The following is a 13,132-nucleotide window of genomic DNA, read 5'->3' as shown; positions in this document are numbered from 1 at the left end:
TCTTGCTTCAAAGCAGCGGCCTTTTTTTGATTTTCATCCTTCAAATACTTTGTGACCACTTTAAGTGGGGGTAAACATCAGTGCTTGGGGGATAGACTACCAGTGAATACCCCCCACCACAGCCAGCCTCCAGGGGCAACTTCAAATTTGCAGAATTTGGCGTGCCTTGCCCACTTTCCTAGAGGTCCTGACGTGGACTTTGCTCTGCAGACAGCCTACTTACCTCTTCAAATGTGCCATGAGATACCTCAGTGTTTCACAGTGTGCAGGTGGCAGCAGTTTCAGCGCCTCGTGGAGAATTTCCAGCTGTTCATCTGGATCGGTGGTTTCTGAAACACAGATGTTCACGGTCACCACACGCACAGCCAGAACTCACGCACGGCAGGACGGGAATGGTGGCCTGCAGGAGAGCCGGACCTCACGGCTCTCTTCATTTACAGGACCTATCCAACCTTCATCATGGAAGATCTGCTCACCCAAAGCTTAGAGCACAGTCAGGCTGTGATTGTTTTGGACAAAGAAAGCTCCCCCCAAATTGTGCTTGACTAGAGGATTCCATGCAGCCTATTGAAAAGAATTCCCCTTGCAGACCTTGCTGACTGGACTAGTTTTTTCAAGAATAATCCACAGGTGTAGCCCTGGAACAGCAGAAGCTACTGGGAACCTTGCCATCAGCTTCTCTGGCTGTCCCCATTCTGCTTGGAAAGAGCCTTCTCCAGGGCGGTGGCAAGCCCAGCATCCAGCCCTTCGCTTCTTCCCACAGCTCTCTCACACCTCTCCAGGTGGGCCTGCTAAATGCCAGAGATGGCTCATGCAGCTGGGATGCTTGGCAGAGATGCTCCAGCCGGGCTTGTTGCCCTGCTTGCAGACTCATCACCTGTGAGACCAGCCTTGATGGTGGCCTTATGGTGAACGCTTATCAGCCTGTAGAAACAAATGGCTTCTTATTTTTAAGCATTTTCATAAATCACCTTCTTTCTAACAAGACAAAAACAAAGACTTCAAATATCCCTGTCAAGTACTAGGAACTCACGCAGCATGTGCAGAGGGATGGAATCCACGATGTGTGAGGGAAAGGAAACATCGCTGGTAAAAAAAGGGGAAGACAAATGTGCCCGCAATCATGTAACACCACACGACTGTGTTGCAGTGTGTAACACCTCCTAAATAGGGCATGCAGAGGAAGTTTCACGGGGACAGCCATTAAACCAGCAGGCGAGTCATGCACACAAAGGAGAAGAAAAAGAGAAAAGTGCATTACACATACTTGCAGACTCTATAAACTTTGGGTAGGCATCATACGTGATGAGTGGAATTGGCAAATCCCTGAAGTACAGTTTAAGTGCACCAGTGATAATATTGATATCTTCATACATATTCACAGAAATATCAGCCTTCTCCCCATCTGCATGGAGAAGGCAAAGGCATTAAACCTTGGAAATACAAACAGATGTAAAACAGCATTCAAAAAAGAAAACAGTATCCTGCTTAAGTAAACATTATTAAACTGGACAAAACTACAGCCTTTGGATTTATAAGCAAAACCTTGTTATTGGTTTGCAAAGTTCATCATTTCGCAGTCGAGGCTTTTTACTCAGAAACATTTCTTCACTTAAAATGATAAAAAAAAATGCCATCTCAAGCACTATGCTATAGAAACGTGTGGAAGTTGAGTTATTCCTGTACACACTGCACTGCCAAACAACACGTTTGTCAGCACTGCATGAGAAAGTAGGGAAAGTCTGAGGAAAAAAAAAAAAAAAAGCACATGAAGTCATCTTTATCCACAGTCTCCCCGTTTCGTAAGAAAAACATGTGTTCACCATTTAGCTACAGCACACTACCTACTCCTGACCGCAGCGGACATGGATCCAAAACTTGGCTTGTGCAGCACATCCCCACCCTGCTAAGGCTGCAGAGGAGGCGGATGCTGTGTGAATAGGTCCAGCTCTCCACTGAAGCGAGAGGGAGAGTTTACAGAATGGATTTTGGCCTTGATTTCTACTGGGATAGAGGGACTGCAGCTGGAAAGCCTTTAATTGTCCTACTGCCTTCTGTCAGAGAGAAGAGTTTGTCCTCACTGACTTCCTTTAGAGTGTAATAATTCAAACTTTGTTTGCATGATTGTATTTATCTTATTATTTTGGAGCTTTCATCCAGAAAGGCATTTAAAATGCACAGCCCTCTTAAGGCACTTCATCACGTGCCTTGTCCTTCCCCCACCCTGCTGAATGCAGTTTTACTTGCAAACCAAAGCACTGCTTTAGAAAGTTTTACCACTTCTTATATACAAGGTCAATAAGGACAGATACTGATGGAAGAAGAAGAGCAGATTCAGTAATAAAGACTGAAGAGAATCTGATATGCTTTTCTGATGGAGCAGACCCCCCTGCCCTTCTGTCAGCACAGCCCCCCACTCCCTCTGACTGCTGGCACAGCACAGCATGAGGCAGGAGAGGGCTGCACAGAAAGGCTGTGTCTATTTAATAAGGCAGCACAAGGGAAGAACATACCTCTGTCAAATGCCATTTTGACATCTTCAATAAGATCACTAAATCCTGAAACTCTGTACAGTCCTTCAGAATTAAGACCTGCAGGCAACATTTCAACAAGATTAAAATCAGTATGAATTTTACAGTTTCCTTCCACCCAGTCCTTTCTTTGCCAGGTTCTTCATTAAAGGGAAGAAAAGCAGACCAGTTAATGGCCTGATCAGGTTTTTCTTAGCCTGAAATGAAATCTTAGCCTGCCCTTTTAACTCTGACGCTTGCATTACCTGCTTCCTCATATCAGCACTGAATTATGTTTATGCAAACGGCTTCAGAGCTGAAGACACATATTAAGCCAATTACAGCAGATTCAAAAATAACTGAGATTAGCATATGAGATGTTCTGTCATCATTTCAGAGTGAAAATAAGTATTCTAATTCCAGAAAAGGATATCTGTGGACTATGGGAACTGGCAAGAGGAAACACGTCCTCACTAACTGGCTTTGATTCCGGTACATGCACTTGATTTTTTAATAAAAATATCACTGGAAAGACACGTGCTAATATGTAACAATCAAGTTAACAATCAAGTAGTAATTGTCCATTAAGCAGATCTGAGCAAAATCTATAAAATAATAAACATGTACGAGCCATGGAACAATGCAAAGTATAACATTAACAGTGGAGGGTAAGTGGCAGCCATAAAACGTCGTGTGCAAATCTGTTTGGAGCAATCATACGCTCAGCAGAAACCCAGATGACCCAGATCAATCTAAACGGATTATCAGTAAAGCAACAAGAGCCCATTAACTACGCCTTACCTCGGGATTCAATCTCCCTAATGCACATGTCTACCACCATGGGTCTTTTTGTGAAGTGCGCTTTGACTAGAGTGGTAAGGTCACAGCTGTACACTTTTTTGACGTGCTTCAGGTCTGGCTTGCAGTCATTTGGGACCATCTTGGAACACTGCTTGTGCACATTTAAACCACAGTCTGAGGGAAAAAGCAAAGGAAAATTAGGCTGGTATTTGGTGAAGATGGATCCTGAGGCCAGGGCTGTCAAGCATGCAAAGATCCTGACCTGATCCTGCAGCTGCAGCTTCTGCAGAGCCACAGGCTGGGTGTGCAACCATGCTGGCAGTCACCAGGACACTTTCATTCATTTAAAAAATGACTTTGGGAGGACATTCCATTTACTTATTTATTCATTTGTTCATTCATTCCTTTATTTTTATTTTTAAGCATGAACTGCTCTACAGCAAAAGGAAGATGAGACTTAGCCTAAGTGAAGCTCAGTTGAAATCAGATTATGGAAAAATGTTTCTTCTGTTCAAAACCACACAGAACATACTAACCAGTGTTTGGGAAAAAAACCACAACCTTACAGGAAACCAACACTGATTATACAGCACAGCCCCTTTTCAGCTAAGCACAGGCCACTACCTCTGCCATCAGCAGTGCCCAGCCAGCAGCCAGCGCCCTGAGTTCACTGCAAGTTCTTCAGTTCTGCAGTGGAGACCTGCAGGCATTTGGGAGGGAGCAGCAGCCAGCAAGAAGCATGGCACGGTGCAGCCATGAACACATGCGAGCTGCAGCCGGCATTCAGTGAGCCCTCAGCCCTGCCCACATCTCCGTGCGGCTCTGCTGCCTGGCCCAGCTCCCTGTGCTTCCACAGCAGTGGAAAGAAGGGACGTGGAAACCTGAAACATCAACAGCTTTCTGCAGAGGCTCCCCTTGGCTTCTGCCAGCAGTTTATTCACATTACTGCAAAGAACCTCGGAGCACATCGGCCAGTGCGGTGAGGGCGGCTCTGCCGGGGCTTTAAATACCACCAACACTCCATTTCAACGGAGCTCTGACAAATCAGGTCCCTCAGGACTATAAATAGGGAGCCCGAACTCTTTGGAAACATGTGATCCAAATCCTGCAGTGTAATCCTCACTGCTTCAGCTCTGAAATGGAAAGGGGATGTTCTGGCTTTCTCTGGCATAGACATTTGCTGGCTGTTTGTGGGAATGCAGAGAAGTTCCTCACCTTTTGGAGCAGGGTTTGAACGCTGTGCTGTCAGGGCGAGCAATGGCTCCACTTTCAACAGCAAGGAGAAAACAAAATTCCAAGTAGAACTAGCAAGCCAGAACCATCCACTCTGCTTCCAGAGCCTGGATCAGCAGTGGAGGCAAAACAACATGGAGCCTAAGAATGAGGCACAATGCCTTAATACACACATGGAAAGGAAACATCCTGACATCCCACAGGAAATCTTAATTCTTGATTTCTCTGGTTTTGAAGCCCTAGATTTGCAGTAGAAATAGTATTTACGACTGCAAATATCAGGATTGTACATGAATTCCTAAGGCTGCTGCAAGGAGCACCTGTTCCATCAGAGTGAAAAGGTCGGAATATTAAAATATTTCTCATAGCATAGAAATGCTATCAATGTCTGTCAAAACTGCTCTACAAAACAGTCTACAAGACTGGAATGGTTCTGTCTTACTCATGAGGACTCACTAGTCATTGCAAATTAGCCACTTCACATGAACAGCAATATAGCTTAGAGTTACGTTTCTGGGAATCCAAGGCTAATTAAGACTAAAATATATAAAAATAGAAAAACATGCTCCCAAGCATCTTATACTTGACTTAAAGCAATTATCACATTCACTGAGCTCTTCCTAATTATATTTACATACAAGAAAGTTTTATTTCATTAAAATATCTAATTTACAGAGATGTTTCCTATGTGAAAACCTTGCTTCTGAAAATAATTGTGTTACTGCTAATCCCACAGACTCAAACAGGCTTTGGATCTGACCTCATTAATGCCAGAATTACAACAGAAATAGTCAACTTTCCTTCTCTGTCTTTTGTTCTTCCTTTACACTTGATTGGATTTCATATACTGACCCACTGCTTAAGGGCTTACAAACACTCCTGAGAAACATTTAAACCTAGAAATACTTCAGATACTGAATGCTTACAAAGCACACGAGCACTGCTTTCAATAACATCATTGGGCTGTGCAGTACCTTTCTAACAGTCAAGGCTCTTTAGCTCTTATGTGAATGTAGAAGACTCACTCACTTTATCACTTGAAGCAATATCTACTTGTGAGAGACTCCAGTGTATCTGCAACAGAAAAATGCTACTCGTTACAACAGATGAGCTGAAACTCTGGTACTGCAGTTCGTATCAGGTGGATCCCTCTCCTGAGCTAACAGCCATGTCTCGGTCACTGGTCTCTGACCAAGCTGACAGCCAGAGTCATGCACGGCTGAAGGACGACCGTCTGTCTGTCTCGCTAACTCAGACAAGGCAGAAAGCACGTGGCCACAAGGTCAACCCTCCGCTCCACAGAGCTGTGTGCGACGTGCCAACCTTCTGCTCTACTGATATCCAGCTTACTTGTTAGTACTAAAAGGGAGCAGTTACACTGCAAATTGCGTATTATTAAATACATCTGCCCTCTGCTCTCACTGCAGATGCTTCATCAAGGCTCTGAAACCCGTTATTTAAGAATTAGCTAGAAAGAAACAGGAAAGCCTAGACCTGATTTCTCTCTGTGCCCTTCTGCATGGCGAAACTTCAGGTGTGCCTGCCTTGTCTGCATGTATCTGCATCATCTGGCTGGGTTTGTTAAGAATCACCAAGATCCTATTGATTTCACTCTTAAGGTCTATTTACTTCTACTTACATAAAAATAAATCCATAGTAGCTAAGTTGGCATTAGCAGCTTTACTCTTGATCTACTGCAAAGTAACAAGGAACCTTATCTGTTTCTTACAAAGTTCGCCAGTGCCTACCCACTGACTGCAGCAAGAATTGCAGAGGAGAGAAAGAAAAACCCCCATAAGCATAATATCTGCCAATAAATCCTATAATGAAAGGGCAGATTTAAAATATGCACTCACGACCCCTGGCAGGTCAACAGGGAAACTTCCACTGACTTCAGTTAATCAGAATTTCACCTTTACAGAGATCATTTCTCCTGACCCAAACCGTAAGTCATGTGTGCCATTCCTTTTTATACTGCTAGCAAACTGTGGCCACCTTTCAAGTATACAAAATGAGTCCAAAAAAATGCTGTCATAAATTCAAGAGCACACACGAAGCATGGAAACTTAGGAAAAGAGTCAGCTTTAGAAGTCAGTGATAAGCTACCCTGACTTTAATAGCATATTGATCTAGGAGCTCAGGTGGGCTGTGACATTGCTTCTGTGAGACCCATTAAATCTAAAACCAGCCTGACAATACTTTCCCATGATGCCCAGAAAAAGGCTTTGTAATGTTTAAGAAACAGCTTATACTGATGTTAGTCCACTGGGCTGAAAGGACAAACAAGGTGTTCATATTAACGCATGAGCACAGCCAAAAGATATACATACTGTAATATCACCCCATGAGCACACATCACACATATTTGCAGAGACTAAAATATACTGAGCTGTCACTTTTTGTTATCGGGCTGATTTGATTCTAGTCAGTTTTAGATTTCCTTTGGTTTGATATACTGGGTAACGTGGTTGCTGATCAAGCTCCTCTGGAATTATACCATATGCTACAATACATCATTCTAATTAGATTTTTGAATTATCTCGAAGAAAAATACACACATTTGGTCAGTCTGACAAGAAGCTTCATGAGCCCAAAGGTAGACGTATCTTACCTGCAAAAAGCCTGCAAGATTCACTAGAGGTGGGCGGTAAGGGTGGGAGCAGTGGCACAGCACGATGCCTTGTGCAGGACCACTCACTGCAGCCCCCGATGGCCGTGGCAGTGCCAACAGCTGCAGGAAGCTACCTGAGAGCAGGTGATGGGTTCTACTCATGCACAAATTATTGGTGTCGTTACACTTGCAAAGGTGAAAAGGCTGGAAAGGAATTTGCTCTCATCAATCAGTCATGAGCTAGAAGCTTTTTAAAAATTTAGTGCCCTTTTCTGGAGTAAGGAAAGCAATGTTTTCTATTCCCTCAGACCCAGTGTGTGTGAACGAGCATGTAAGAGCCCCAGAGGCACTACGAGCTGCACTTCATGCTGCCAAGCACAGGGCACATGGCACAGGGCTGTGCTACGAGGGTCTGCTCTCCACAGCAGGGCTGTCTCAACCACCAGACAACCTGCCCACTGTGCTGCCCTGCCTCACACGCGCCATTTGTCAACCTGCAACACACATCTGGGGCAGCCTTTATCCCACCAGAGTCCAAAGCAAAACTGTTGCTGCAAAATTGCTTTCAGACATGCACGTTGGATCCCTGAAACCTGCTAGCAGTCATACCACTATATGGTGCACGATAGGGTACATAATTCTTTAGGAAGCAATTTCTAGAGGACAGCTGGTTACTTGGCAACACATTTTCCTTATACTACAGAAAAAATCTGGGCTTATGAAATAGAATAAGAAAATAAGCCTCTCAAACTAAGCCAATCTCCCCTTGCCCCAATCAAAAGAACACATATGCCTGTGCTGCAAAAACTGACTGCAGAACAGAGGTGAGATGTTCTTTCTAGAGAATACATTTGGTGGAGGAGGTTGGATTTTTATGGAAGTTTTGAAAGATCACAGGCAATTTGGTCAGAAACTTCCCTGGCTGTGGGCCATGACACCTGCCTACCTCCTCAACAGCTTCCCTGCTGGGCTGCTGGCTTGCTCGAGGCTCCCGGGTCTGCGTGGGCTTGGAGATAAAGCCGTTTTTAGGACACACAGTTTCAGCTTCCCCATAAGAACAGCTTCCCCATGGGAACAGCTAGGCTGCACTGCCTGATTAGCATTTAAAACATTACAGCTCATTCCTCAAAGGAACACCACCAGATCCCGTGCATCTCCTCCAACGGCATCACCACCTGCATGAGGTGGGCTGAGCCTGTATGCCAAAGAGCCCCCTTCCCACAGCCCTGGCCCTGAACTCTGCCTCTTGCTGCTCTGCTTTGCTCTTGTTCTGGCCTCTGTACAGTCAAGGAACCCAGCAGAACCTGGGTGCACATCTCAATTCTGGATGTGCTTTTAAGGAACAAGTGCAGGCAGAATGGGAGTTTATCACATCCAAGGCATGCCAGCTACCCTGAGGGTGGGCAATATGATGGGCACAACAGGGCAGCTTCCCTGCCTTCCCATTTGTTGACATATCAACAACAAGTGTATCAACTGTTTTTCTAGCCATAAAAAGCACGAGCACTGTGCCTGTACAACTGCTTCCTGAGGACAAGTGGCTTTCTTTGGGGTCTCCTTCATCTTCACACATCAGTGGGACAAAGGAGGGTTGTCCACCAAAAAGGATTTAGCAGCAAGACAAAACAAATGCTCAGCCAGCATCAGCTGCTTGTCCCTGCAGTGATGGTCCAGTTGCAAATTTACTTCAACCAGCTATTCAGAAAAAGGTCAGCTACTCCAAGGAAAGCAGAAGACAGGTAGCAGCTCCATGGACAGCAGGCTAAGACTGCCCAGAGGAAGCCTAGCTAATTAATGATTTTACAGCAGCCTGTTTTAAAAAAACCAGCTGATTAAATCACTTAAGAACAATAAGCAAAAGGGTATGAAGGAAGGAGATGATTACACAGTGCCTTGAACACTTCTGATGGGCTATGGAAGGAACAGTATGTATACAGCCATTGACAAGTCTGCTGGTCTACAAGCCTGCTTGGAAGTACACCAATGCAGCATTAATGCCTTTCTCTAGGCTCTGATAACACACCAGTCTCCATAAATATTTCTGGGTCTTACATGTTTATACCACTCACAAAATAAACTCTCTAATGCTTCTCTGCAAGTTTTCTTTGGATATTGTTCCAGGTTCTCTTTTGAACACATTCTGGGCAATGGGATGAGCACAGTAAGCACAAGGAGACTTACATAGGAGAAATATAATTAAAAATACGTTTTTTCAGTTTTTGTATTGAATTTGGAGCTGAAGATACTCTTAAGTCTTCATTAGCTTCTGCTAAGCTTCAATGTTTACACAAGCTGCTGGCATTATAATTTCAAACACTTCTTCAGTTATTTCTACTTAAGGCAAAAGCCCAGAGGAAAGCATGCTGGATGGAGATGGAGCTGGAGCACGTCATCAGAAAACACAGACTCTTTGCATACAGATGAGCCTTCAGCTCAATAGAATTTTAAGGGTCTGTGGCTAGGATGCAAAAATTGGAATCATGACCCTCTGAGACAGTAGGGTAGAGGCCTGTGTTAAGGATTCACTCTAAACAAGCAAACCCTTCTTTCAAGAAGCTGAGGAAATACAGATAACATTTCAGAGAATAAAGTTGAAGGAAAAAGAAATTTTTCCCCTTTTGCTCAGGATATATTTGCAGCAGAAGTCAGACTAAGTGCAATTGATTTTCCACAGCGTCCAAAACCTGGACATGACCCTGACTCTTAATTTTGGAACATAAAATCTTGCTGTGTTCCATCACATGCATTAATCCCAAAACATTCATAGTCGAGACAGGATCCAGCGCCTTACTTCAGCTGATAACCACAGCTCAGGTGGTAGGGATGGTGGCTAAAGTTATCTCTGGTCTTTCTGGAAGGGAAAACACATGTCCTCCATCTGCACTAAAGCGTGACCTTGGATGAGCCATGGAGAGCCACCTCCCAGAGGCTAAGTATACCAAGCAGTGCCTGAAAAGGCACAGAATGCACTCAACGTTGTATTTTGGCTGAGGAGGACACATTCAGTCATATTGGCCTGAAACAAAGCCTGAGCCAGGGCAGTTCAGGTTGCTAAGGCATCCTCACTGGTTGCTATGGCATGTGTATAGTTGCGAGTATTTGGTTCTGGCTTATTATTTTTCAAAGGATAGGCTTGTTTGCGTAACAAAAGCTAATCCATCAGCCATTACAAATAAGCTCCACTTTTTCCTCCGGCTCCTCCTCTTCTGTTCTCAAATGGATGACATTTATCTCTGTTGTCGGGTCTTGGACTGTCCCACACGCCTACTGCAGCATGTTTTTGTGCAGGAATGGTTGAGTGTAGCCCATGCAGTAATCCCTTTATATTTGTCAAACTTATCACTTCTGTACAGCCAACAGATTCCTCTCGAGATATGCAACTGTCTGCTGTAAAAAGCAAATGCTTAAAAAACATAAAATTACATACGATCAGTGCAGTTTTGCTCATAGGTATTTTCAATAAAATGATTACATACACCACAAAACAGATTTTGTGGATTTCCCTGGAGTGCCATCGAAAACCTATCTGAATGCAAGTGGGCTGCCTCCTGTTATAAGCTGTAGTTTTTCTCTGAAGCATAAAGCTACTCTGGAAAGCAACGGCCTTGTATAGCTCCCTATGTATGTGCCTCCTTGTTTCCACATTAAAACAGCTCAGTTCAGAAGCAAAACAATTAGTTCTTTTTTTTTATTGTTTGTTTTTTAAATTGATACCTATGCACACTCTGCCAAAGTGGTGGCACTCCAGCCAGGGCTATGGTGGCACTGGTGGCTCTCCAAGCCATTCAAATGGGAATTTAAAGGCACCTCCACACAGGAGACTCGGGCTCTGCTCAAAGGGTGTTTGCCCATCAGTGGCTGTAAGGCTGGCTGAACAGTACCAGAACCACCTCTCCCACATCAGCCACCCCAGCCAGCCAGCGTTGTTGTACAATGTGAGATTTTAAACTATGGAAAAGGTCATCGAAGGTGCTGGAAGCTACCAACACCAACATGAAATCTTACACAAGACAGAAAGCCCTAATTACAGTTTCTGAAACTATGAAGTCATCTAATACACATATGTTCCTCTAGACTGTCAAGGAGGAAAAAAGGCAGGCAGTACTCATTGCCATCCCCATAAGGAGGAAAGAAAACTGCTCCTCAGAAGCTTTTAGAGAAACCTGGTGAAACAAGAGAATCAGCTCCATCGTAGTTAGATTTAAAAAAGCATCACAAACACTTTCGATTTAATTATAACAACAATATTGTTAATTTCACACTGCCATGGAGCATCGCGAGCCTTCAGCTCAAAATGCTGAGCGTTTCAACAGGCCAAAACTTTGCACTCTACCTTAGGTGCAAAAGGAAGATGGCACATGAGGGCAAAAAATAAATGCCTTATTCAGAGAATGACTCAAGAACAAAATCATGTTTTTTCTTTCTGTTCTAGCACTGTTCATACATCTTGTGCAACATTAAAAGCAGTGAGAAGCAGTAAGAGTTTTAGCGCAACAGTGGAGGAGGCGGCTGCAAATAAATAGGGGGGGAATACCAAGAAAGAAAAAAAACATTTTTGCCTAATCACTTCTTAAATCTACACTGTTTACTGGACAGCACAGATCTGCTGATAATGGCAGACTATTGTGTTTCAAATAGTTCTGGGGGGAAGATTTTAAAATATCTCAATTCTGTTTGTCCATTAGTTAATTTTTATTTTATTTTGGAGTTCTTTGATAAAGACCTCCGTTATTTGCTTGAGACTTCAGAAAGCTTTAGACAAGCAGATTTCTTAAATTAGCTTGAAAATTCAGTTTCCAGGGCAACATATGCAGGTCTTTATACATCAACATTTCTTTGCACCACTTATATAAATGTGGCTGCTCAAATGTCATAAGATACTTTTAAATTCAGTAAACTATTCTGATCACTTTCATCCTTTTCTGCCTTTGAAAAAAGCTGAGTGCCCCTTCTTTTCAGAAGAATCACATCCATAAAATTGCTAAACTGTTTTCCTTTGGAGAGGCTTAGTCCCAGAAATGCCTGCAGTGACAGGCACGTGTGTAACACATTTATATCAGCACCTGAACGCTTATGCAACATTTTTGCTCACCTCCCTTATTCATCATCCTCTTTCTTACTATTGTATTAAGTTTGCAGGCTCAGGAGGTGACTTAGGGTACTCTGGGAGTCCACTGCACTAAACAGAAAACAAATTCAAATGCCCATTTCACAACTGCAATGTGAAATTCGCTGCTTGCCCACCCTGCATACAAAGATTCTCAATAAGGCTCTGACACCTACTAGTAAATGCAATCAATTGTAAAGGAGACAAGGTAAAGAACACATTTACCTATTTTCTCTCTCATTCTGCTATTTCCCCCACAAGCACTTAAAAGGTGCTGTGCTGTTACCAACACGGGGACCTGAAACCCTCAGCAGCATTGGGAGTGTGATTTTGGCAGGGGTCAGATCACACCCTTGCTGCATGGGTGTATGGTGAAACGTGCTGCAAATACAACAGTGACAGCAATCGGGGTGACTCAAGTAAAGGAGAGGGAATGAGCATTACCTGCACACTTGACTCCCTGAGCAATGAGGCCCCACATAAAGTTGGCGCAGTACTCACACCAGTGCGGGCCCCTGAACGTGTGCACCTGGAAGACAGCAGCAGAAAAGAAAGTTACAGAGAATAACAACTGTTTCACAGACATCAAAAGCAAAGTGTCTCAACAAGCTAGAACTTCTCTTAGAAGGCACTGCATACATTCACTAGAAGTTTCTCTTTACCATTGCAGGAGAAGAAGAAAGAAACATTCAAAGGACTGAACAGCCAAAGGGCCAGCAGTGCTGTGGGAAGGTGCTGCCCATCCTGCACCACCTGGAGCAGCATGACTGGTATTGGGGTCTGCTCTCATTCTGCACTGTTGTAGGATGAGCAATGATGGTGCTCCCATCCTGTCTGCTGGCACCCCTTGGTCCGTGCAGAATTGCAAGG

At 43.8% G+C, this 13,132-nt stretch overlaps 1 protein-coding gene across 1 annotated transcript in view; it reads right to left on the bottom strand.

Annotated features, from left to right (window-relative positions):
* CHN1 (chimerin 1) overlaps positions 1-13,132 on the bottom strand; it is an 80,259-nt gene that overhangs the window by 1,231 nt on the left and 65,896 nt on the right. The window contains exons 8-12 of the mRNA XM_042822221.1: positions 12,707-12,791; positions 3,312-3,485; positions 2,514-2,591; positions 1,268-1,405; positions 224-329 (exon numbers count right to left, since the gene is read on the bottom strand). Of these exons, the coding sequence (XP_042678155.1) occupies positions 224-329; positions 1,268-1,405; positions 2,514-2,591; positions 3,312-3,485; positions 12,707-12,791 (581 nt within the window). The remainder of the gene's footprint in view (positions 1-223; positions 330-1,267; positions 1,406-2,513; positions 2,592-3,311; positions 3,486-12,706; positions 12,792-13,132) is intronic.

This window comes from Centrocercus urophasianus, unplaced genomic scaffold (assembly GCF_019232065.1).
Source record: "Centrocercus urophasianus isolate 14NV4802_14NV808 unplaced genomic scaffold, USGS_Curo_1.0 seq_20, whole genome shotgun sequence".
In the NCBI taxonomy this organism is placed as follows: Eukaryota; Metazoa; Chordata; class Aves; order Galliformes; family Phasianidae; genus Centrocercus; species Centrocercus urophasianus.
This window is presented reverse-complemented; position numbering and strand designations above follow the sequence as displayed.